Source organism: Mobula hypostoma, chromosome 5, assembly GCF_963921235.1.
Source record: "Mobula hypostoma chromosome 5, sMobHyp1.1, whole genome shotgun sequence".
Taxonomy (NCBI): Eukaryota; Metazoa; Chordata; class Chondrichthyes; order Myliobatiformes; family Myliobatidae; genus Mobula; species Mobula hypostoma.
In genome coordinates this window covers 190,150,398-190,164,584 of record NC_086101.1, presented here as the reverse complement: position 1 = coordinate 190,164,584, position 14,187 = coordinate 190,150,398, and the positions used below count along the sequence as shown (strand labels likewise).

At 41.9% G+C, this 14,187-nt stretch overlaps 1 protein-coding gene across 1 annotated transcript in view; it reads right to left on the bottom strand.

The window, feature by feature from the left end:
- poln (polymerase (DNA directed) nu) overlaps positions 1-14,187 on the bottom strand; it is a 265,214-nt gene that overhangs the window by 37,668 nt on the left and 213,359 nt on the right. Inside the window, exon 18 of the mRNA XM_063049749.1 lies at positions 655-765. Coding sequence (XP_062905819.1) covers positions 655-765 — 111 coding nt within the window. The remainder of the gene's footprint in view (positions 1-654; positions 766-14,187) is intronic.

The following is a 14,187-nucleotide window of genomic DNA, read 5'->3' as shown; positions in this document are numbered from 1 at the left end:
TTGTGCATGGAAGGGGGGAGAAGGGAGCCTTGGGGTACTCTTCCATTTTTTGCAGATGTCTGCAAGGAGCAAGAATTTCAGATTGTATACTGTATATATTCTCTGTTACTAAATGGAACCATTGAACCTTTGGCTTTGATTGTGGAATAATTGTTCGTTTCAGATGGGTTGGTTTGAGTATCTCAGAAACCACTTATCTCCTGGGATTTTCACGCACAACGGTCTCTAGAGTTAACAGAGAATGGTACAAAAAACAAAAAAAATGCATTTAGTGAGTGGCAGTTCCGTGGGTGAAAACGCCTTGCTAATGAGAGAGGTCTGAGGAGAATGGTCAGACTGGTTCATTCTAGCAGTAACTCAGATAACCACGCGTTAAAGCAACGGTGTGCAGAACAGCACTTCTGAATACACAACACATCGATTCCGAAGAGGCAAAAAGGCTCAGTGGCCTCTTTATCGGGCACATATAGCACACATAATTACAACAGCAGTAAACATCAGTCACAAAAAAAATAATCTAGCCCAAGTCCCTGAGCGCCACATCTCACAGACTGATGATGCTTGGGATGTTGTCGGCAAGAACAAGCCCGCAGCAATCCGATCATCACACACTAGTGCATCCACAGACGAACGCGGCCCAGCTTGTTTTCTTACCTTGGACTACAAAGTTAACAGCCTGCCTCTCTGCTTGATTCCTGGCACAGTAATCCTGCGAACTGATGAGAGGGAATGACCTCTTACGGCCCATGATCGAAACAACGTGACCTAACAGAATCAGACAAAGACACTGTCATCGCCATCTCACCACAGGTCTTCAGAATAAATAATTATCCACAGACTGTATATGTAATAATCAGCTCCTCTGTCATGGACATGATGCACCAAGTATTTTTCCTCAATGCTGTAAATCTGAACAACTCTCTGATAGGTTTAAGGCAGGGGCCATGGAGCCTTACAATTAGCCAAAGGGTCCACAGATGCCAGGTTGGGAACTGCTGTTTTAAGGATAGTTTCGTTGGAGAGAAGGAGGATGACAGGTGACTTAAGAGAGGTGTACAAGATGATAAGAGGCAAAGACAGAGTGGACAGAGTATTCTCTCCAGGGCAGATATCTCTGATTCAAGACGGCATAATTTGAAGGTGTTTGGAAGGAAGAATAGAGGTAGTTTTCTTTTACACAGAGAGTGCTGAGTGCTTGGAATGCCCTGCCAGGGGCGGTGCTAGAGGCAGTTTCATTGGGGGCATATAAAAGACTCTTAGGTAGGCAGGTGGATCAAAGAAATATGGAAGGCTATGTAGAAGGGAATGGTTAGATTGATCTTGGAGAAGGTTAAAAGGTTAGCACAACATTGTGAGCTGAAGGGCCTACACTTTGCTGTACTGTTCTATGCTCTACAAGAGGGTGACAGGAATTAGGGACTCCCTGCCAGAAAAAGTAGCAAGCTTCCTAGGGATGATTGTGGTGTCTCTTCCTTTCTCCACTTGGTGTTCAACTATCTATGCATGTTTTATTCCATATCCGTCCTTTAACCTTCTTTACTTTTATATAATTAACTATAATTGTTGAATGTTGTTTTTTGTGGTGTAACTTACCTTCACCAACACACCACAGGAAATTCCTAATACATGCAAATCTATATGGTGAGTAAAATTGATCCTTGATTAGGACTGTTGGTTGGTTAATCGGTCATTGTAAATTGTCCCATGATTAGGCTAGGATTAAATTGGGGGGTTGCTAGGTGGCGCGGGTTGAAGCACATGCTGTATCTCAATAAAATAAAAATTATGTTTGAAATTAGGTCATCTGAATAAATTTGAATAAAGTCTTCTGAACTCCAATGAACACTGGCCTATCCCTTCAGTCTTCTGAACTCCAATGAACACTGACCGAAACTGCCTAGCCTCTCTTGATGAGACAGCCAAAAATCAGTGGGGGTTTGTTTAGAAACAGGATACTGGCACTCCTGGTCCATGTTGGAAGTCGCCCTACAAAAAACAACTTTCTTTAAACTCTGACCATCAGTGATTGACATTAATTCTAGATAGCCGCTGTGGGAAAAAGTTTTATTACAGAAAGCTTGGCAAACGCCAAAAGACATTTTCTTTTCATTGTTAAGGAGGGACTCACAACTAATTGAATTTTTTTTGAATAAACTTTTTGTTTTAAAAAAGACGAAATATTTGGACTTCTCAGGAGTTGAGTCTTTTGGTAATGGAATGATCTAGTTACGTCAAAGGCAGATTGTCTAGGCAGACCTTACAAACAGACAAAACCCTTTTTCTTTTATACTAGCTGAAAGGCACTTGCAGACAGATCTAATGTTACCACAGCTCCTCAGGACAACCCACTGGCCTTTATTGCCTGATCAACAATGGTTCTCTTCAGCTACTGTTTAATTTCACTCCTTTCTCAGGCGGGCAGGTATCTCAGCAGCTGTTTGAGAACATTCAGATCTATGATCCTTGTGAGCTGCTGAACAAGCTATTTAATTTGGAATGTGTTTTGAATAGCAATCACAATGAAACATAGGCCCAATTGTGCTGCTGCCGCTAAGGTTAATGTTTTTCTTGCCAAAGTACTCCTGGATACAAAACATTGCCAACTTTTTAATTTGTTTCTTTTTGTTTGTCATTTATACAAAGCAACACTGGTTCCAATATAATAGAGACCCATGAGTCTTTTGCTGAGATGTGTTAGCAGTTTCTGGTGGTGCTCCCAGGACTGAATGAATTTCAAATGCAGACTGAAGTGAGAATCTCAAGCACAGGACATATGAACTGGAAAGGGTATCAGTCAGGAAGAAGGTGAAGTTCTCTAAGTGGAATTAAACACTGTTCCTCCGTATTCACTGCAAAGGATGCAAAGAGTCTGCCACATGTGCTCCAACATACCGTTGATGAGTCTATGAGGTACAGAAAGTTGCAAACTCAGTCAGCTCCATCATGGGCACTAACCTCCCCAGCACTCAGCATCAAGAACATCTTCAAAAGGCAATGCGTCACAAAGGCAGTATCCATCTTTAAGGACTCCCATCACCCAGGACATGCCCTCTTCTCATTGCTACCATCAAGGAGGAGGTACAGGAGACTGAAGACACATACTCAAAAATTCAGGAATGGTTTTGTCCCCATGGATTTCTGAATGGACAATGAACCTATGTACAATACCTATCTTCTTTCTCTTTTTTTGCTCTCTTTTTGCACTCCTTATTAAATCTAATATTTTTCTTATTGTAATTTATAGATTTTTTATGATGTACTGCTGTCACAAAACAATGGATTTCATGACATACTGTCTGCCAGTGATATTAAACCTGATTCTTTCCAGCCTGTTACAACGGGACTATTGTTTGCCAGTGGAAGAATTCTCACTACTCAGGGGACCCAGGATTGTTCATTGAAATCATAGGACAGCAGCACAGTGAGTAGAGTTGCTACAAATCCCACTACCCAGGTTCAGATGTTGTTCTTCATTCCGCACCATAGATGATCTGCTGAGTTCCCTCAGCATTTTGTGTGTGTGTTACTCTGGAATTCCAGTATCTGCAGGATCTCCAGAGTTTAGATCAGATCAGAGTAGTCTATTGTGATAATGAAATTTCTTTGCAGAACAGTGGCAGCAAGCGGACTTTCTACAACTTCAACAACCCAGGTTCAGACATCGACTGTTTCTTCCTCTTCATAGATGCCGCCTGATCTGCTGCGTTCCTCCAGCACTTTATGTGTGTGTGTGTGTGTGTGTGTGTGTTCCTTAAGATTTCCAGCATCTGCAGAATCTTTTTTTTCAGATTAGATTAGTTTAATATGACTTACATCAGAGTGCAATGAAATTCCTCACTTACTTGAAGCTTGCAGAGTAAACGTGGCAATAATAACTGTAATAACACGTGCAAAGCAGCAGAATGGATGTGTATATTAGTGCTGTCTCAAAGTCGTGCAAAAAGAAATATTACAGTGGAAATAATGGAATCAGAATCAGGTTTATTATCACTGGCATACTGGATGTCATGAAATTTGTTGTTTTGAAGCAGCAGTGCAGTGTAATACATAAAAATATTTTAAGTTACAATTATATATATGAAATAAATAGTGCAAAAAGAAAGCAAAAGCTGAAGTACTGTTCCTGGGCTCATGGACCATTCAGAAATCTGGTGGTGGAGGCAAAGAAACTTTTCCTAAAATGTTGAGTTTGTATCTTCAGGCTCGGCCCTAATAATGGGCCTTGGCCCAAAATGTCGACCCTTTATTCCTTTCGATCGATCCTGCCTGACCCACTAAATTTCTTCGGCATTTTGTGTCTGTCTGATCTAATGATCCAGAGGTTCATCACAGACTATCATCCTGACTTTACAACACACACAAGGAACTCAGCAGCATCTGTGGAGGGGAATAAACAGTCAATGTTCGTCAAGACTGGAAAGGGAGGCTCTCCCTTGCAACATTCTTGTCAGCCGGGAGGACTGATTTATTTTATTTATTGACAGACAGCACAGCGTAGGCTCTTCTGGCCCTTCGAGCTGCACCACCCAGCAATCCCCCGATTTAATCCTAGCCTAATCACAGGGATGCTGCCTGGCCTGCTGAGTTCCTCCAGCATTTTGTGTGTGCTGCTTGGATTTCCAGCACCTGCCAATCTTCTCTTGTTTTTGACAACTTACAATGACCAATTCACCTACCAACTGGTACACCTTTGGAACGTGGGAGGAAACAGGAGTACCCGGAGGAAACTTACGTGGTCACAGGGAGAATGTCCAAGTTCCTTACAGGCAGCGGCGGGTCACTGAACCTTATGAGTCCAGATTTCATTTACATGTCACAGTTACACTGAAGCATCGAAACATATATCTGCACCAATGGCCAGCACAATCTGAGGATTGTGCTGGGGGTCAGCCCATAAGTGTTGCCATGCTTCCTGCGCCAACAACTTGCTAACCCTAACCTGTACATCTTTAGAATGAGGAAGAAAACCGGAACACCCGGAGGAAACCCTTTGTGGTCACCGGGAAAACATGCAAATTTCTTACAGAGAGTGACGGAACCGAACCCCGTCAGTGGTGCTGTAAATCGATACGCCTACCTCTATGCTCCTTCCTGAATGGATGAATTGACTAGAAGCTTCAAAAGAATTTTGGAGGAGTGTGTGTGTGTGTGTGTGTGTGAGTGTGTGTGTCTGCAAGGGAGGGTAGGGAGGAGAAAAGGGGCTTGTTTTGCTGTTGTTGTTTTGTTGCTTGCTGTGTTCTGTATTGTTCTACCTCCGAGCATTGAGGACTCGCGATGTGCCAGAATGTGTAGCAACACTTACAGGTTGCCCCCAGCACATCCTTAAAGCAGATGACACATTTCACTGTATGCTTTGATATAAACATGATAAATGAATCTGAATCTGAATCTGAAACTGAGGATGTTAGACATCTCTTTCAGCAAGATGGAGAGCTGTACATCACAGGTTAAGCAATAAAAACTGAAGGAGAGAGACTGGACACCCACTATGGTAGCTACCCAACCCAATGCATTAGATGAACAAGGGGGTCAGCAGGAATAAAAGTCACTGGGTGGGAGTTTCCTTGATTAAATGAATAGTCTCTGCAGGGGCAGGTCACTACTGAAGCAATTTTTCAAGGATGGAGAGAACCGTGCAGCTAATTATACTCCTACAAAAGGTCAATGCCTACCTATCATCTGGTGTTTATTCAGAGTGGATGCATGGCATAGTGACATTCAGAAAAGAGCAGAACATTCAAATGGCTAAGTTCATCCATACAGGCTCACAGGGAAAGCATTAATGTCCAACACTGGCACTCTCCACAGACACTTCAGAAAACAGGCTTACATTTTGTTCAAAGTTCAAAATTCGAGGTAAATTTAGTATCAAAGTACATACACATCGCAGTATACAACACTGAGATTTCCTTTACTGGCAGGCAATCACAGCAGATACAAGAAAGCCAACAGCAAGGAAGACCCGAGGATCGATCAAGTTAAGCACCCTGCCGAATCAGAAAGGTCGGATACAGGCGAAATCGAGGTGGCGGGGTCCAGGCCCCAGAGCTCACTGAACCTGATATTTGGACATCAATTTAGGTGCCAGGCCAGATTGAAAAGGTCAGTGTGTCGGGGCCCAAGGCAAGGGACAGGCCAGTTCAGCACACTGCTCTGTGATATTTACTCAGTTCCACGCTGAACTATGGGTCTCAGATTCTCTTTGAGGACTTCATTACAGAACGCTATTTGCCTGCAGTTATTGTTTGCAAGATTTGTTACTTTTTTTTCTCTCTGCACATTGGGTGTTCTACGGTCTTTTTTATGATTTCTTTTGGGTTTCTTTGTTTTGTGGCTGTTTTTTAGGAGATGAATCTCAAGGTTGCATAATATATATGTACTTTGAACTTTGAATCATTGAAAGAGCACACCTAACAGGGGATAGCTACCAATGTGCAAAAAAACCTACAAACTATGCAAATACAAATAGAAAGGCAAAAAAATAATAACAATGATAATAAATAATCAATAAATGTCAAGAATATGAAATGAAGAGTCCTTGAAAGTCAGTCCTTTTCACAGGAATAGTTCAGTACTGTAATAGGGCAAGCGAAGTTATCCCCTCTGGTTCAAGAGCCTGATGGTTGAGGGAGAATAACTGTTCCTGAACCTGGTGGTGTGGGTCCAGAGGATCCTGTACCTTCTTCCCGATGACAGCAGTGAGAATAGAGCACGGCCTGCTTTAACAGTAAGACACTGCTATAAAAATGGTATAAGGGATTGTTGGATTTTGATGGTTTTGATCCCAGGTTCTTCGGAAGTCAAGAATTAGGCATAAAACCTGTTGCTTATGGCCATTTTTATAAAGCACTTTAAGAACAATGAAATTAGGAAGGAGGAATGGCGAGAGCAGAGCCTAGGGAAGGGAAGGTGAAGGCAGAAAGGAAAGATTGATCCAATGTGGTCTGGTCTTCTTATACCAATGTGCTAATTCCATTGAATTTCCATAGATAACAGTTAACCAATGAAATAGCTCCTATTCTAGTAATGGAATACCCACAACAGTAACCACTAAAATACACACAGACAATTACATGTACATTGGCACTTATACATAAATACAAGCGCGTGTGTAACCCAGGTTAATTAAGCCCAAAAGATGTGATGTTAGAAAGCTCCACCTGTGGAGGGATGAAAACCAGGCTAACTAAATTAAAAAAAAGAACTTGAAAAAAATAGCTATGCAAGAATGAGCTGACACAGGCGTGGACAGGCAACAGAAACACGGAAAACTATAAAAACTAACTAAAGATATAAACTGTTAAAAGTGGAGTTAGTAGTTAGTATCTCTACCCTACTTATTGGAAATCCTCAGGGTGAAACCCGGGAGGAGAGGTGATAGCAATAAAAGATTATTGAAGCTACAGCTATAACGAGCACCAGCTATAGCGAGACAATATCAGTAGCAAGTAGTGTCTACGGTCTTTACCGTGTAACTGGGAATTACTTCCATTAAATCATAGCAAGGGATTTGGTGAGTTAAAACACTTCTACCATTCGGAGTGTCTAATTTGTGTGTGAAACACGTTCAGTAGTGTTGTAACGGAAAAATGTTTGGAAATAATAATGTGATATTGAGTTATTTTGAAATAGAAAGTAGAATGCATTTAAGAACTAACAGATTGCAACCCTGTCAATCACGTTTTTTTTGTATAAATTTTGTAAGTCGACTTTCTGTGGCTGACCCACAACTTCATCCAATGAACTAAGAAGCAAGATGGCAAGCTACTCTAGATTGAAGAACCAGAGTGGGAACAAAATGTTTCTAGACATTGAGGATTTAATACGGTCGGAAGTATAAGTTTATTTTTCATTCGAAGGATCTGATTTTAATTTTCAGGAAGAACTGATTACTTTTGCAAATTCTGTGATAAGTTAATGAATGAGATTTACTTTGTTTAAAAGTTGTGATGTTGGAGAATTGTCATGAAAGGATTTAAGCTGTATATATATTTTTATTCTGGTGTTGAATTTGAATTTGTAGACATACTGAACTGAAACTGAAACTGAAACTGAAACTCAAATGGAAGTTAACCATATTACTTAAAAATAGGAATTCAATGAGTTTCCTAACTAACTAGGAATAAATAAAAAGACATACTTAGTCTGTAAACCTTTAAATAGGGAGTAACACTAGATCTAATAAGTTAGAGATATAGCAGTAATAAAGATTATTCTAATGAATCTCACTAATCCTAACAAAAAAGGAAATTGGTTTTCATTTGATATCTGAGATTTGGAATCTAAGACAGAATGTTGGAATATTATATGAACTTGCTCATGTAGTATTTTGTATATATTGCTTTTTTTTATAAACAAACTTACTTCTAGAAGCATGTGTTTTCTATTCATTGCCTCCTTACAATATCTAGAGCTTCTGAAGGCCCACTAACACCGAGTGTAGTACTACGTGATTTGATTTTCTCATAAAGAGTGCGGTGAGCGGTCACACGAGATAATGCAAGCAATACGCAGGTGTAAGAAAATTAAACTACAAGGAAAGTAACTATTTTGTAATCTAGTCCAACAGGATCCTAGCCTTTCCCATTCTGACATGTCAGTCCACGGCCTCCTCTACTGCCACAATGAGGCCACACTCAGGTTGGAAGAGAAACACCTCATATTCAATCTGGGTAGCCTCCAATCTGATGGCGGGAACATCAATTTCTCAAACTTCCGGCAATTGCCCCCCACTCCTTCACCATTCGCCAATCCCATTTCCCTCTCTCACCTTATCTCTTTACCTGCCCATCACCTCCCTCTGGCACTCCTCCCCCTTTCTTTCTTCCATGGTCTTCTGTCCTCTCCTATTAGATTCCCCCTTCTCCAGCCCTTTATCTCTTTCACCAATCGACTTCCCAGCTCTTTACTTCACCACTCCCCCTCCCAGTTTCACCTATTACCTTGTATTTCTTCCTCCCCTCCCCCAACCTTCTTACTCTGACTTCTCATCTTTTTTCTCCAGTCCCGATGAAGGGTCTCAGCCTGAGATATCGCCTGTTTACTCTTTTCCATGGATGCTGCCCAGCCTGCTGAGTTCCTCCAGCATTTTGTGCGTGTTGCTCAGATTTCCAGCATCTGCAGATGTTCACTTGTTTAGGATCCTAACCTTCATTAGATTCACACTAACGTTTAGATTTACTTATCACATGTCCTGTACTTCAAAACTTACAGTGATACGTGTCATTTCCATTAACCTTGTGATGTGGTGGAGGCAGCCACTCATTCTGGTGCGAATTTAGCATCCCACAATGTTCACCATAACAACAGCAACAGCAAAACTAGCCCCTTTTCCATCCCATCACCCACCAAACTAGAAGCAGTGTAGCGGTTTGAGAAGTTGACTCAGCATCATAGTCTCATGGGCAGTAGGGGTGGGTGATAAGTGAACACAGCACAGTATGGGCCCTTCAGCTCACGAAGTTTTAATCTAACTCTTCCCTCTCACATAGCCCTCTATTCTTCTATCATCCATGTGCCTATCTAAGAGTTTCTTAAATGTCCCTGTTGTATCTGCCTCCACCACCCCCCTTCCCAGGGCATTCCATGCACCCACCACTCTTTGTGTAAGAAGTTACCACTGACATTCCACCCCCCCCCCATACTTTCCTCCAATCACATTAAAATTACAACCCCTTGTATTAGCTATTTCCACCCTGGGAGAACGTCTCTGGCTGTCCACTCTATCAACTTGTACCCCTCTATCAAGTCTCTTCTCATCCTCCTCCTCATGAACATGGAAGCAATGAGAGCGAACAGAACATACAGCAAAGGAATAGGCCCTTTGGCCCACAATATTGAGGGAAGTCAATTAAATTAGTAAGCAAATGGCCAAATAAACTAATCTCTTCTGCCAACACAATGTCCATATCCCTCCATTTTCCTCACATTCATATGCCGATCTAAATGTTTCTTAAAGGTCCTTATTGTATATACCTCTATCACCACCCCAGGCACTGCATTTGAAATATCTTTATTGTCATTGCATAGTACAATTTGTCATGCACTAATACAGCGAAAATGAGTTTGCGACTCTCACACTCAATGCTATAAAACAAATAAAATAAATAAACAATAAATAAAATTAAGTAACTAGCCAGTACAAGCAACGTCCAGCAGTACAAAAGCACAACTCAGATGCATGACAGACATAAAACCAGTATTAAAGTAGCAATATAACAAATTTATGGATGATGCCTGATCGATCGGTTCAGAGCAATTATAGCTCTGGGGAAAAAGCTATTTTTCAGTCTGGAAGTGCGGGCATAGAAAATTTTATAACGTCTGCCTGATGGAAGAAGTTCAAACAGATGATTGCATGGGTGTGTATTGTCCTTACAGATGCTTGTAGCTTTCCTTAGGCAGCGAGAGCTGTAGGTGTCCTCCAGGGCTGGGAGCTGTGTCCCGATGATCTTCTGTGCACTAGAGACGACCCACTGAAGTGCTTTCCTATCCGCTGCTGTACAACTGAGATACCACACAGAGATGCAGTATGTTAAGATGCTCTCTATGGTGCAGCGGTAGAAGGTCGCCAGCATCTGTTCAGGTAGACCAGCTTTCTTCAGCGTCTTGAGGAAAAACAAGCGTTGCTGTGCTTTCTTAACTATTGTGGTGGTGTTAGTGGACCATGTAAGGTCTTCTGAGATATGTATTCCCAGAAACCTGAAACTCAGGTTTCAGACACCCACTACTCTCTGTATAAAAAACTTGCCCCTCACATCTCCATTGAAATTACCCCTCTCTCACCTTAAAAGTCTGCCGTCTGGTATTAGACATTTCAACTCTGGGGAAAAAAGATATTGTCTGTGTACTCTATCTATGCCTCTCATTATCTTATAAACTCCTATCAAATCTCCCTTCAGCCTCTGGTACACCAGAGAAAACAAACCAAGTTCATCCAACTTCTTATTACGGTACATGCCCTCTAATCCAGGCAGCATCCTGGTAAACCTTATCTGCACCCTCTCTAAAGCCTTGACATCCTTCCTATAATGGAACTATATGCAATACTCCAGATGCAGACTAACTAGCATTTTATAAAGCTGCAGCACAACTTTTGAACTCAATGTTTTGACTAATAGAGACAAGCATGCCATATGCCTTCTCAACCTCCCTATCAATGCTGTAGCCACTTTCAGGGAGATATGAACTTGACCCCAAGATCCCTCTGCTCATCAACCCTGTTAAGGGTCTTGCCTTACGGAGCAGTGGAGAGAATGAATGTGTCAGAAGAGAGGTTTTCAAGAAGGAAAAGTATTTCATATTCCTTACAGAAGGCATCCCATTGAAGAAACCGACCCACAACATTTCAGCACCCGTGTGCCATTGGTTTGCATGTCCTATGTGAGTTGATGTGTAAGGAAACTGTGTGGTACCAGGCACCATTCAAGCCACCAAATTGATCTTTTTTTGTCACCTTTTTTTTAAACTCAAGGGAAGAGAGCACAAGACCCAGGCAACTGAAGGTGCAAACTGAGGATGATATAGAAATAGATCTCCCTGCAGAGATTTAAACATGAGGTAATCCGAGAGATAATAATTTCAAATCCAAACACTGCAATCGGGAAATTGAAATTCAGTGTCACAATAAGAGGGAATCTAAAGGTTTAAAAAATCTGCATAAAGCTGCCAGATTAATGTGAAAATGCGATTTGTTCACTAATGTCTTTAAATGGAGGAAACTTGGCTTTCTCACCCTGTCTGACCTAACTGGGGCAGACCATTTCCAACGATACTTAACTTTCAACAGCATCGTGCATCAGATCCGTGAGCTAGCAGACGTACTGGCTGACTGTGCTGATGAATCTGACCTCCTTCCCACTCACCTGGGGTCACCTATCACCTGCTGGTTGTATTCCTGCCCCCCTCCACCTTCTTATTCTGGTGTCTTCCCCCTTCCTTTCCAGTCCTGATGAAGGACGTCAGCTCAAAACATTGACTGCATATTCCTTTCCATAGATGCAGCCTACTGCTGAGTTCCGCTAGCATTTTGTGTGTGTAACTCTGGACTTCCAGGATCTGCAGAATCTCTTGTGCTTATGAAGCTGGCCATCTCTCCTTTGTTAGTACAATGAAGCTGTGGTAATGCAAGATGTTGGTGAGGCCACACTTAGGCTACTGTGTACAGTTTTGATCACCCTGTTAGAGGAATGTATAAACCGGGAGTCCTGAAAGATTTATCAAGATCGTGAACACTAGAGATCCTCCAGGTGCTGGAAACCTTGAGGGACACACATAAAGGGTTGGAGAAGCTCAGTAGGTCAAGCAGCAGGAAAGGAATAAACAGTCGATGTTTCGGGCCAAGGCCTTTTCTCAGGACTGGAAACGAAGGGGGAGAAGGGAAGGAGTACAAGCTGACAGGTGATTCATGAGACCAGGTTAGGGATGGTGGGGGGGCAACGGGAAGAATGAAGTAAGAGGCTAGAAAGTGATTGGTGGAAGAAGTAAAGAGCTGAAGAAGAAGGAAGCTGATAGGAAAGGACAGTGGACCATGGAAAAAAAGGGAAGAGGAGGAGAATCAGAGGGAGGTGATGGGCAGGTGAGGAGAAGAAAAGGGATAAGAGGGGAGCCAGAATTGGGAATGTTTAAAGAGAGAAAGGGAGGGGGAGAAATTACTGGAAATTAGAGAAATTAGTGTTCATAGTACAGGGTGCTGTCTGAACTTGAGGCCCTTAGTTAAATGAGAGTATGTAGACGAGGACTTAATTCCCTGGAACATTGGGGATTGAGGGGCGACCTGAGAAAGGGTCATAGACAGAGTGAAAGCACATGGTCTTTTTTCTAGGGAGAGGATGGTAAACACGACACAATAGCTTTACGATCAGAGACGAGGGATTTAAAAGGACGTCAGGGTAGCTTCTTGACACAAAGGGTGGTGCATATTTGGAATGAACTGCCAGAGAGTGGAATGAACAGACAACACCAAAGCCCTTGACTGTAAAGTAGTGGATGTGGCTCAGGCCATCACCAGTAAAGTGTGTGCACGTGTGTGTGTGTGTGTGCGTGTGTGTGTGTGTGTGTGTGTGTGTGTGTGTGTGTGTGTGTGTATAATAATTAATAGTTTTTGTTATTATGCATTGGAATGTACAGCTGCCACCTGCCACAAAACAACAAATTTCACAACATATGGCCATGATATTAAGCCTGATTCTGATTCTGACTCTGACTACAAGTGCTCTGGCAGAGATCTCTGTAATCTGAGAATGTTTAAAAATAAAGAACTGAATAGTCTACTTTCCATCAGATTTACAGACTGTGTTAGTCCCAAATTAATTATTCATTGTGGAAAAGCTTGCATAGCTAAAAAGTTATTGGTCAGACCAATCAGCAGAGTGGCATTGTGAGTAGAGTCACTGCCTCATACGCCAAAGATACAGGTTCAATCCTGCAGTCGGGTGCCGCCTGTGTGGGGTTAGTATGCAACGACATAACCACAGGTCGGCCCACATCCCAAATGCCTGTGAATCAGTAGGTTAATTGGCCACTGCTAATTGCCCCCAGTCAAGGTGGTTGTAAGAACTGGGGTAGAGTTAGAAACATAGAAACATAGAAAACCTACAGCACAATACAGGCCCTTTGGCCCACAATGCTGTGCCGAACATGTATTTACTTTAGAAATTACCCAGGGTTACCCATAGCCCTCTATTTTTCTAAGCTCCGTGTACCTATCCAGGAGTCTAGAAAAATAGAGGCCTGTGGGTAACCCTAGGTTAACGGATGTGTGAGGAGAATTAAAAATTTGGATAATTGTAGGATTAGTGTTCATGGTCAGTGCAGTCCTGGTGAGCAGAAGGGCCTGTTTCCATGCTGAATAACCCTATGACTCAATGACTCTGTAAAACATTGCTATATATAGAGATCAAAGCCAAGGATTAATTGGAGACGTCAACGGTAATACAACGATGAATCGCAATACATTAGAGGCATATGATTATCTTGTGCATAAGTTTTAAATCTGAATAAATTAGTTGGAGAATAACTATTGGAAAAAAAACAAAATATTATCTGCTAGAGTAAGATAGGTGTGAATTCTTTTGCATTAAAATGCAGTTTAGATCAGAGTTACAATATAGCAGCACTGCCTCCTGAAAGTTCTGCAGCAGGGAACTCCAAGGAAAGGAGAAGAACATAGAATATACAAAACTGTAG